At 44.2% G+C, this 12719-nt stretch overlaps 1 protein-coding gene across 2 annotated transcripts in view; it reads right to left on the bottom strand.

Moving 5' to 3' along the window:
* The window catches only part of NBAS (NBAS subunit of NRZ tethering complex), a 333519-nt gene that overhangs the window by 95156 nt on the left and 225644 nt on the right, over nucleotides 1-12719 (bottom strand). For both annotated transcript variants that reach the window (XM_030311617.1, XM_030311618.1), the window contains exons 41-42: nucleotides 6725-6954; nucleotides 2314-2424 (exon numbers count right to left, since the gene is read on the bottom strand). In XM_030311617.1, the coding sequence (XP_030167477.1) occupies nucleotides 2314-2424; nucleotides 6725-6954 (341 nt within the window). The remainder of the gene's footprint in view (nucleotides 1-2313; nucleotides 2425-6724; nucleotides 6955-12719) is intronic.

The raw sequence follows: 12719 nt of genomic DNA, 5'->3' as shown, positions 1-12719 counted from the left end.
ATAGGAAGACACTATAAAAATAATCATATGTAGTGAGTGAACAAATGTGGTACTATTCAATCGTCTAGAAGCATCCTCTGGTATTTTAAAAATGATCTTGTGTCCAAAACTTAAAGGTGCTCACAGAGTCAGCAGAACTGACAAGAATAATAACAGGAATAATGCAACAGTATGACAGAGTGGCCAGGCTATATACTTTCCACAGATCCTCTCTTACCTTTAGAACCTTACAAGGTAAGGATAATGGTCGGATCACTGAGGAAACAATGACTCAAGAGGATTAAGAGGCTTGCTCACAGCTACATAGTTGGGGTTATGGGCAGCAGATGTGGACCAAATGTGGCCAGACTCCAAAACCCGTGCCCTCATGCTAAGCCACACGTACACTGGTAGTTGATGGTGTAAGTATTTCTGCTGGTCTCTTCTAAAACGTCCCTCTTCTAAAACATCCAGAACAGCCCAGAAGTGAAGGTGGCCACCGAGGCTGTAGTGAGTGATAGATATACATCAGCCCTGAGCACGGGGAGCTGAACATGCCCTGCAGAACAGCCGGGGTGTGCCAGCTGGAAGGGACGCCAGGCACACGTGGCCACTCAAAGTCATCACTGATATTTACAATGACTAAGAAGAAAACAATGGGGGCGCGGGGGAAATAAGGGGAAGAAGGAGACCAAGAATTCAAGTATGGGTGTTTACGATGATTATCTCCTTCTCACAGGAGTAAAATTCCAGGAATAACTGCCAGTAATGATGTACTGGTCATGGGAAAAGGGGTGCAGGTTTGACATTTTACCGTGAAGTCATTTAATTTTTGTTATCCCTTAGAGCTGAGGAAAATAAATTCCCGAGAACTGAATGACCTTGCATCGGGACATACAGCTAGAGACTGACAGTTAGTATTTGATCCAGCTACGGTGATTTGAAGGCTTATGCTCTACTGCATAACGCTGCCTCACCCAAGACGGTGTGCGCCCCTCTGTATGTGAGCTGGGCAGGGAATATCTCCAAACTCAACCAACAGGAAAGAGAATGTAAAATTATAGGAAAATCAACTTTTCAGGGAAAATGACTTTTTTTTTTTTTTTTTTAATTTTTTTTTTTTTTCAACGTTTATTTATTTTTGGGACAGAGAGAGACAGAGCATGAACAGGGGAGGGGCAGAGAGAGAGGGAGACACAGAATCGGAAACAGGCTCCAGGCTCTGAGCCATCAGCCCAGAGCCCGACGCGGGGCTCGAACTCACGGACCGCGAGATCGTGACCTGGCTGAAGTCGGACGCTTAACCGACTGCGCCACCCAGGCGCCCCGAAAATGACTTTTTAAAGGGACAAAAAAAGCAAAAATCTTCAGGAGAGGAACATTATTTTTCTGACCTATTAACTTCTCATAGGCATTGACTCAACAAGTAAATGTTGGGCAATCTCTATTCTATTAACAAGGCTGGTTTCAAATGCCTGTGTTACCAAGTGTGATTAAACAGTAATGTGAACCACATCTTTTAAGTAAGGAATGAGGGGCACCAAACACCACTTGCTAAATCAATATTAGGTGTTTTGTCACTCACAAGTAATGATGCCAGGCGGTAATGATTTCCTGCTTTTGTAATTGCTGTGCGTCTCCATAATCACACTGCTATCAGGTATAATGATATGCTGTGAACAGTCTTGCACATTACTAGATTGTCTGATAATTTATAATAAATTCAGACCAATGGACCAATCCTGCTTATATAGATATGATACCCTTTTATGTAACATTCAATGAAAGGAAAAAGATATTTAATAAAATGCCAAGATATTTTTTAAATGCCAATGTGCATAACAAACATTTATTTGAACCTATTACTGGACTTTAAAAACGGTGCAGTGCAATATTTATCACAGATAAGACTATCACCCGTGTGGTCATTTGTTTAGCATCATCCAATTATAATCTGTCGCCCACACTAGACTACAGGTTCCAAGATAGCTGGGATGCCAGTGTTTGCTGACTACTGTAACCTGAGTATCAACACTGTTCCTGGTACACGGTAGATTCTCAATAAAAGCAAACAAACAAACAAAAGAAACCTCTGAATAAACACACCAACATTACAGTAACTCAGGGCTATTATTACTGAAAAACAAAAACAAATAAACTGTTGTTGGAATATGGACGTATCAGGAGACACATAAAGGGAGAAGGTACAGATGTTGGTCTACTACAGGTCAAAAGGAAAGGTGAAATTGCACTTCACAAGGTCAAGATCCTTCTAAAATAGAACTGAGAAAAGACAGACACGGAAATAAACGTTCATCTGAACCGTGCACTTACCCGCTGTCCGTGAACAGGAACTCCAAATGCGTCATGAGAACTTCCCAGCGGGAGACACTGTAACGCTGTGCCAGAGAAAGGGAAATGCTGTAGACGTTCTCCTCAAGTGTTCTTCAAGAACGTCCATCAGCCACAGGGAAGGGAAAGAAGAGAAACACATTACCCTTAATCAGCAACGAAACTGTTCATTAGGACTCTCTCCAGCTGCAAGGGGTGCAGCCGGCACGGGCCTTAAAAAGACATTTCACAGCAATTCAGGAAACGTACTTCCCAGGCATGTTAATGTTCCTTTCTCACCGTGGTGCACTGCAACTGACCAAGGAACTGTCCAGAACGGTGGTTCTCCACCGAGGGGGATTCTGTCCCCCAGTGGACATCTGACAGTGTCTGATTATCATGGCAGGAGAGGAGGAGGACAACGCTACTGGCATCTAAGCGGGGAAAGGACAGGGATGCTGTCGAACTTCCCGCAAGGCACAGACGGCTCTCCAAGGCATTATCCAGTCCAAAATGTACGGGAGGTCAAAAAATTCTGGTACAGACACCAGAGCCTACAGGCCAACAACAGTGCAAAGGAAATGTATCCCTGCCCTACAGGCATGTATCTGAGAAAGCAGTCACTCAAGAAATGTTTATGTTTTCCAGACTGTATCAGGTATTGTGCTAGCTCCGTGGGACACAAAGACAAACAAGACATTTCTTGAGGAACTCACAGCCTAGTGGAGGATGTGAGATGTCAACCAGGAACCAAATACAACGGGGGGGGGGGGGGGGGGGGAGGGGAAGGCGGGGCTCCCAGAGGACTTCAAATACTGACAGCAGAGATGAGGGAGTGACCGATTTGAGCTGAAGCCTGGAAGATAAAAAAGCAGAACTGAGGGAAGGTAGTTACGAGAGAAGAGCCAGAGGGCTTCTGAGAGAGAAGGCATGGGGGGTGGGGCAGGAGGGGTTCCTGCCAAGGGACCTGCACCTTATCCTACCGGCAGTGGAGAGCCAGAGGAAGGTTTAAACCAGGGCATGGGGTCACCAGACTTGAGACCTTGTAGGTTTATGAAGAATTCTGGGCCCCAGCACCCACCATGAAGGCCATTCTGCAAAGACCACGGCAGCACCTCTATTTCCCAGAAACAGAGAAATTCTAAGGATGAAATTCTCGTTTGGAAGATTGGTGGACAGAACCACAGGAACAGAAATGAAATATCTGTTCTTATTAAGGGATATTGCTAAGACTATATACATGCTAACAAAAAACAGGACGTTTACTTCTATGTTTGATTAGCCCACAGTTGGTAAACATCTTCTGTGAACAGCAAGACGGTAAATCTTTTAGGCTTCGCGGCCATACGGTCTCTGTAGAAAATTCTTCTTTTTATTATTTTTTTAAATTCTTGTTTTTCCACAAACCTTTAAAAATGTAAAAACCACTCTGTGTATGTGGACTGTAAAACACAGGCCCAGGGCTGGAATAAGTCTGTCACTGCGTGAAGTACTAGGTCATTGCCGATCAAAAATTTCTCAACTATTTACTGAGTATACTCTATGGAATGAGAAACCCTTGAGAATAGCGACCATTAGCAATTCATCCTTTCTCTGAGGGGAGTCTGACACAGTGCCTGACCCCAGGAACGTGCTCACTAGGTACCGGTACCTTCATCACCTGAGAAAGGTGGGAAGAAGCCAAGCTCTGTGTGCCCTCCTCCAGGTTAGCCCAATGAAGCACCGAAACCTATTATCTAAGATACACGGACAATAAAGGACGGATAAAAGGCACTTATAGAAGGCCAATGCCATCAAAATGGATGCACGATTCGCAAGAAAATGAAGACTGGTCACGCTGTGTACAGTGAGGGGGCGGCGGGGGGGCTGCAGAACAGGAAGAAGCAGACGCGTCAAGGATTTTTGTAACACACTGAATGCCCGCCTCCAAATCGGAACTGCGAACTCAAAAACGCCACACCCACTCTGACATTTTAAACAAGCCGTTCAGAGAATGTTGGATATTTTTCTAGGTAACAAATTGTGGAGAAGGTTCTATGGTATGTTTGTCAAAAGCATGTATTTGTCCTCTAGGACACACTTCAAATAGCATCCTGGATACTTACAAAAGAAAGTAAAGGACAAAAACCCCGGCAAAATGTAACAGATGATGTTAAGACATGCCTTACCTCCTAACCTGCATTCTGCATAATAACCTTCTTCTATTTTTTTTTTTAATTTTTTTTTCAACGTTTTTATTTATTTCTGGGACCGAGAGAGACAGAGCATGAATGGGGGAGGGGCAGAGAGAGAGGGAGACACAGAATCGGAAACAGGCTCCAGGCTCCGAGCCATCAGCCCAGAGCCTGACTCGGGGCTCGAACTCACGGACCGTGAGATCGTGACCTGGCTGAAGTCGGACGCTTAACCGACTGCGCCACCCAGGCGCCCCGACCTTCTTCTAAGAAACCATGAGCATGGGTGGCACCCAGGATTACCAAATGCCCGGAGGAGAAGCCCACTGGACTTGGCAACGGGAAGCCGAGTCTCACCCCTGGGCTGTGTGACCTCGAACAACTCTTTAAAGTTCTCTGGTTCTCAGATCCCTCTTCCGAAAGTGAGGAGGCTGGATTAAGTGACCCCTTCAGTCACTTTCAAATTAGACATTAAACGGTTCCATGACATTGTGAACCTCCAGGAGAACAGAGGAGGAGAGAAAAAACTATTCCATGTTTCTCTTAACTAAATCCCACTACAGGCTGTTCTTACTATCTTTTCTTTGATCTGTCTATTCCCCGCGTTACTCTAAAGAGAATCTGGGGCGGAGGGTGCCTGGGTGGCTCAGTCAGTTAAGTGTCCGACTCTTGATTTTGGCTCAGGTCATGATCTCACAGCCCGTGAGTCTGAGTCCCATATTGGGCTCTGTGCTCACGATGCAGAGGCTTCGTGGTATTCTGTCTCCCTCTCTCTTTGCCCCTCCCCCCCTTGCTCTATCTCTATCAAGATAAATACAAATAAACTTTAAAGAGAATTTGGGGTGCTTATGGTAGGAAAGAAGCTTGGGCTCATATAAAGTTATTACAGAGTGCCAAGGGTACTTTGCCACTTTCTTAGAGGTTTAAATAATAATAACGAAAAATAGCATATACTACAACCATGACCAGGGCTACATTTGTTATTTTAAAGTAATGTAGCAGGAAGGAAGAATAATCACTAAATATGGGCACAATTTAACCTTAGCTTCAAAGGCTGGAAGCCTAGACTGCATTGCAGGCCTCGCTTGCCTGGGAACACAACCGTGCATTGGGGGTAGGGACTGGGCGGGAGGGGGGGGCGGGGGGGGGGGGCCAGGGCGTTGTGAAGATGGGATGGCTTTGATAATTGAGAGACCAAGGCCAAGATTAATATCACAGTGACGATCCTTACCACCCATGTAAACTTGGGCCAGTTACCTCACACTCCCGAGTCTCATGTTCTTCAGCTATAAAATGGAAATACCATTTTACGCCACAGGGTTATTATGTTCGAGGAGTAAAAGAGATTTACAAAATAAGCTTTATAGAGCACCTAACACAGCTCCTTGCCCATGGGAAGTGCTCCACAAATTGTGATGTTAAGAACAGAACAACTCTACTTAATAACCATTATGGGTGAACACACTTTCCCACTTTTTTTTTTTAATTTGTATTTTTTTCTTTTTTTGTTTTTTTTTCCACTTTCCCACCTTCTGACATGTAACTAATTCTCATTTGATCTCAACAAAAAAATGGAGACCAGTATTAAAACCAAGGGGCATCCCATGCCTCCAAGAAATGCTTCTCACTGGGCCTTAACCTGTACTGCCATCTCACATGGGGCTTGCTGCTGAAAGGGGTAAGCGACAAAGGGAAAAGTGGCAGGTGCTACTGGCTTCCACCAAGAGAGACTGCTGGGCCTAGCTGGTCAGCTCTCCTTCCTCTGGAAACCCATGACAGATACAGGTGCCCTGAATCTAGACTCTGGGTCCTTCCCCCGGTACTCAAACAACATCTCATTCTCAACACACGGGGGAAATTAAACTGCCCCCTAGTTTGCAGTGAGACTTCCAGGAATAACAGGCAATCTTTTTAAACGTCTATAATAAGCTTCACATTTTTTATGCCAGTCATACCCTCAGCCCGCTAACATGGTAAGAATGTTGGTATTGGGCTAGCCAAATCATGGGAAACTTTTAAATAATTCCCACGCTTATTATTTAAATCTGCAGGTTTAAAACTTTGTCTGCCATCAACTGATCCAACTGGGAACAGCCACATGTCCATCACACCCCAGGAAGAAGGAAAGTCCTATTTATAACAACCACAGATGTAAACCTTCAAAGGACAGTGTCCTGACCATTCAACCTGTTCTTTTAGGCTTTAAATCCACCCCTTTAGGAGACAAAGGTATCCCTTACTCTGCCAAACCAAGGATAGTTTCCCTTTTATACTGGTCATCTGCCGTAAACCGCTGTACATCCACACCCTTCCGGAGGCCCTGAAGGATCTGGGCCTGCGTGAAATCCAGGAGACGTTCGTTGTAGTAGTGTAACTGCTTGGTCAGTGAAACCAGGTCCTCTGGCCAGGCGTCGTGTCCGTATAGAGTCACATGCCTGGTGACCATCTTGATGAGCTCCTTGGGATCAGCCTGTAACAGAAACAGCAACAACAAAAACAAAATAAAGTAACAACAAGACGACCACGTCTCCTGGGCAACCTGTTTGCCTCTTCCCCTGCTGCCATTTTATCAAGGCTCACAGCCACCCTGAGAAATCAGTGGGGGAGCCAGTGAACTTTGCAGACCAGAGAGACAAGACACAGAAAGGAGTCTAGAAGGAGTTTTCTGGACGCCTGCTCTGTTCTTCCACCTTAAAAATCTCCACCCGTTGAAAAAATAACGTACATTTGCTTTTTCAACTCTCATCACCCTACGTTAGATTGGGGGCCCAATTACCTGAGCATTTATAATAATTCACCCTGAAGTAATTGTCATCTTCATTGCCCCTGGATACATTTTCTTTGGACCATGTAAGTGTTCTCAATAACTAAGATGCAGCTCAGTAATGCCACTCTAAATGCCAAGACAGCTAAGTAGAAGAGTGTTTTCTCCAGGGATAAGCTGGGGGGGGGGGGACCCATCCCTGTTCCTAAAATCACAAAACACTTCTAGTTGCATAAGAGAGCATCCAACCAATTTTTCCTCTGCTCAATTTGGAGCTCAGTGGGATACTGCTCTATAATTCTTTACAGCTTCTCTAACAACAAAAAAATTACTCAAAGAGAACAAAACCTGGAATCTGACAGCCGACAGGAAAGAAAAAGAAGTGATGAACTGGCCACATTTATTTACATTAAAGTTGGTCAGGGTGTGTCAACGAAGCAACAGCAGCTCAACTATGATTTTGGAATTGTTTAATAGGGAGCCTAATACTTGAACAACAGTAATTCAATCCCTCAATTCCTAGGAAGACGTGGTATATATTTTAATATAAGCAAATTAGGGGGAAAAACTTCAGAATCTATCTTTGGTTCTTAGAAACACACCTAATTATAGTAAGCTGTCAGCATTTCTAACGTGTACACCATTATTCTGAGGCACACAGGAGATTTGTCAACGTCGAGTCTGTATTACCAAACCTAGCCTGACATTTCTCTCTTGATCCTATTAGGAAACATTCTGAGAGAACCGATAAAAACCAATTAGAGAAATCTTCTCGGGTTCCGGTAGGTGGATTTGAGAAAAAGTCATTGCTTTTTTCCCTACCTCTATGCACACACTCGGTCCTATTGCATAAACCACAGATTAAGTCTCAAGTCAAAAGTCCTGGGTTTGAAAACTCACTCTTCAAAGTAAGCTATGAGACCATCTTTCATTCATTCAACAAATTATTTCTTGTGCACCTATTATGTGCCAGTGAGAAGATATGACCCTCTCCTCTAGGGATGCAGTCTCTGGAGAGAGACAATCAAGCAAATAATTGTAAAATGGTACGATACAGGTAAGCACAGGGTTCTGTGGGAATTCAGAGGAAGTCTTCTTGGAAGATTTAATGCCTAGACTAACCACTCCGGTATCAGCAGTGAAAACGCCAGGAAAATCTAGGGAGACAAAGTGCAGTGAGGGTTCAATATGCGCTAAGGCCTGGGGAGCTAAGACCTGACGGAAAGATGGCACGAATAAAGCAAATCTAACTGCAATTAGAAGAGATTTGGGAATCGGCTGCATATGGATGGTGTTTCTGGCCGTGGATTTAGACAAAGGGGATCCCACGCCTCAGCACTTAGCGCCGCCTCCACAGCTGCCATCGAGCCCCACCCCCTTTCCGCTCAAGGGCTGAAGCCTCGGGGCAGCACCCTGAATCACGCAGCAAGGGCTCAGCCGGCCCTGAAGTCACGCGGTACAGGGCCACTGCTCCAGGGCCAGCGAGCCCATCCACACCTGCTCTGTCCCCGCCCCCAGGTGGACACCGTCCTTGCCTGTTTTCCCAGCCTCACCCTGTCAGCACTTTCTGGCCTCGCAGCAGAAGAGAGCAAGAGCGCATCTCCAATGATCGGGTTTCAGGGCGGCACAACTCTCCTGTCGTGGCCTGTCACCTTGCGCCCCGATTCTACACCCTGCCAGCAAACCCATGCTCACCACCAAAGGACAGCTTTTCCCCCACAGACGCTCCGACCCGGCGGTTTCGGACCAAAGCCCTGGGTCTGCACTGGCCCGCTGCATTTGGAGGAGAGGCTACGAGCATCCCGCCATCGGGCTCTCCGAGCCCCTCTCTACCAGGCTGTGGCTCCCACGCCTGCTCGTGGAGTCAACCGGTTCCATTCTCTCAAGGCCTCTCCCACAGGTCTTGTCTCCACATTCATTTTTCACTTTGTTTCCTGGCATCTCAAGGATTTGGCACCCGTATGGGGGGAGTGGCCTGCATACTTTTCACTTGACCTCAATAGCATAACGCCTCCTCCTTTCTATTCTCTTACACTTTAACGCTAATTCAAATTTACACTTTACACTGCTTTTTCTTATAAATAGTACATTATAGCGTATTAAATTATGGCAGAGACCACGAGTATTTCGTGAATTTGTCTTTTCCAGAGCGCAGTAGCCTCTCTTGCACAAATCAGGTACGGGGTAAAAGGGAAAGACGATGAAAGGCAGTAGTGGCTTTTGTTTATTTATTTATTTTGAGAGAGGGAGACGGAGATTGTGGGCATGTGCAAGAAAGGGAGTGGCAGGGAGGGAGGGAGGGAGGGAGGGGGAGAGAGAGAGAGAGAGAGAGAGGATCCCAAACATGCTTCGCTGTCAGCATGGAGCCCGAAGTGGGGCTCGAACCCACAAACCATGAGATCGTGACCTGAACTGAAATCAGGAGCTGCATGATTAACCGACTGAGCCACCCGGGTGCCCAGGTAGCAGTGGTTTTAAAGTCAACAGTCCTTCTATTCCAGGTCCCTCAGTCAGTAGGGATGCAATTTGGGGCAAGTTATTTCAGATCCCCACTTCCTCACCATAGGACTCGATGCGCACACCGTCCTGATGGTTTGCTAAGAGGCACAGATAAATAAGGTATGTTAAAGTGCTCTTTCTCTATCATTATAAGAAAGCAAACTGGGCCTAGGGCTTACTCTCAAGCAATTAGGAAGCAGTGGCTGGCAAAGATGGGCACATAAGCAATTCACAGAAGGCATCTGCATATACCCACCATTGCCGAGTCACAAACCCAGAGTGCCAGGAACTCCTGGCAGGGAGCAATTACTCCTCTCTGGACTCTTCTGAGGCTCAGCTTCTTCGGATGTAAAACAAAGGAACATCACCAGAGGATCGCCTTTCTCAGGCTAAAATCCCATGAATGTAGAGGAATTCAATCATAAAAATAAAACAAATCCTTGTACATCCCTCCAGGTGTGGAATTGGGGAAGTTCCACACCTTTCCTCATGTATGCCTCCACTAAATATTCAGAGCAGATTTCTTGGTTAAAAGTACAATTTTAGACCAATGAATCGCAGTCAGTACATTCCTTCATAGTTTAAACAACTGTAATCTCTTTTCTTTTACTAAGTAGAAATTATCTAGCCACTCTGGAATTTTTATTTCATGTTCTTTATACATCAAATGTGTTCACTTTTCTAAGAAATATTTAAGAACAAACACCTAATATTTTTCGGTATTGGAGACCTAATAGTCTTCGGTATGGAGACAGGCATAGAGCTAAACATACGTGAAGTGAATCTCACTTAAAACTAACCATTCGGTGGGACCAGTCCGCTAGTACCATCTGTTTTTACAGAGGCATTGGGAGGTGAGAAACTTGACCAAGGCCGCTGGGTTGAGTGGTGGTGTGGCATGTGACTCCCGAGCATAATGCCTCCCCAAAACCATCCTTGTACATTTGGCATGCAGGGGAGGGGATCTCTTGAAATTGTAAGGATCCTGACGAGACCAGTGTATACACAGCTCCCCCCGAATGTAACAAAGTCATGGCACCAGAGTCCTTTTACAAACGATCAACTGTCACTGATGGACTTAATGCTGTCATTTGTTATTACATCCAGATTGGCTTTTTTTTTTTTTTTAACACATAGGTACATTCTCCCTCACAACCCTTTTATACATGTATACACATATGTAAATACAAGCAACCATAGAGGACACACAATGGTAGGTGTTCAACTAAACACCTGATTCGAGCTGTATCTTCAAGTCTTTTGGTTCTTAATTCTCTAATGACAACAGAGAGAGTTTAGAACACCATTTTCTGTTAAACCCCTTGACATAAATATACCTTGTTTAAAATTCTGTCTTAATAAGGTGGTGAGAGTAGGGGCATACTATTAACCCTCTGATGATGACTTCCAAGCGTCTTCAAGCTTATGGATCATCAAATCTTTGTTAAATGTACAGAAAGGTTTTCAGTACTTCAAATGACTGTGTAAAACGTAATACTAATGAGAAGGGACAACTCACAAAGGTTTCTAAGAAAAAGGAAATCAGATATGGGTAAAAAACCACAGGAATAGGCGTCAAAGAACCTGGGTTACTGGTTCTTCTCCCCTGAGCCTCAGCTTTTCCATTATTAAAATGGAAGCAATTTCTTCTTTATGGAGCCCCCATAAAGATTAAACGAGGCTAGATGGATTAGCATGTTGTAAATTCTAGCCCTCTATGTAAATTATCTTCTTACCACTAGCATTACTACCTCTCTCTCTTCCTCAAGGAACTTCACTGATCGTGATTACTTCCAAAATTTGATTTAAATTTTAATCACCATTCTTCCCCTGAGCTTACCACAATTTCTCTCAAAATATTCCAAAGCATCCCCCACTCACCCCGATACGTTATTTCACGCATTCAAGCGTCTAAGCACTCTGCCATGAATGTCATTTGACCCTCACACCGGCCCAGCAATGTGCACAGGAGACCATGGTTCCCATCGCAGATACGCCAATCTGAACCGCAGACATCCTCGGCTGGGGGCTGACAGCAAGGAAGTGAGTCAAGCCTCTTGATTCTCACCTACCGCGCTCCTTATGCTGCTGACAGGTCCCCACAAATGTTCTACACCCGAACTCACATCGCAAATTGCTGTTTGTGTGTGTGTAGACAGAGCCCTCCCTCTTCTCCCAACTAAGTCCAATGATGTGACCCAAGCATATGAAAGCTTTTAGCTTCTAAGAAGCTTTTGAAGGACTTTACAGGTAGCCTCAGAATCTCTCATATTTGGCATTCAATGTGATATTGCAAAACATCACAGGCTGCAAAAATAACCACATAAAAAGGCATCAAAAATTTTAAACGGAAAAGTGTGGAGAATTAAATTATTCTAAATTTTTCCCCGAATTTGGCAACACAGTTCTTCAGGGGGTGAATAAAATATGATTTCTTTAAAGAATATGGTCAAATCCCTGTAAAAACAAAATATGCATAAATATTCATGGCTACAGAATGCTCGATGACTTAATCTACTGCTTACTAGTAGAGGTAATAAATCCATTCCAGTTTAATAGTCTCCATTTCTTGGTAATATTGGTTGGAAAGTTTTAAACAGGTGGTGCGTTTCCCCTCTAGGGTTGTTATTTGCTTGAGATAATTTTCTACTTAGTATTTTCAATTAGTAGCTTAAAAAAACCACATTTAGAAATGGTCTACCATAAAGTTTTGAATTTCATCCCCTGCTGGGTTTGCTTCTCTAGCATATAAAACTGAAGGGCATGTTTCCATTTTTAACTGATTTTATCTTCTGAAACTTTAAAAAAAATGCTAGCAAGATCACACTTACACAGATGCATTTACAATAATTATAAAGGTAGGGTATAAATGCAAACAAAATCAAGGTACCTAACAGTGGGTATATTCACATTTGTATAAAAAACGTTTCCATAAATACGTATATCCATACACCATGTCTGGAAGGAAACAA

Source organism: Lynx canadensis, chromosome A3, assembly GCF_007474595.2.
Source record: "Lynx canadensis isolate LIC74 chromosome A3, mLynCan4.pri.v2, whole genome shotgun sequence".
NCBI lineage: Eukaryota > Metazoa > Chordata > Mammalia > Carnivora > Felidae > Lynx > Lynx canadensis.
This window is presented reverse-complemented; position numbering and strand designations above follow the sequence as displayed.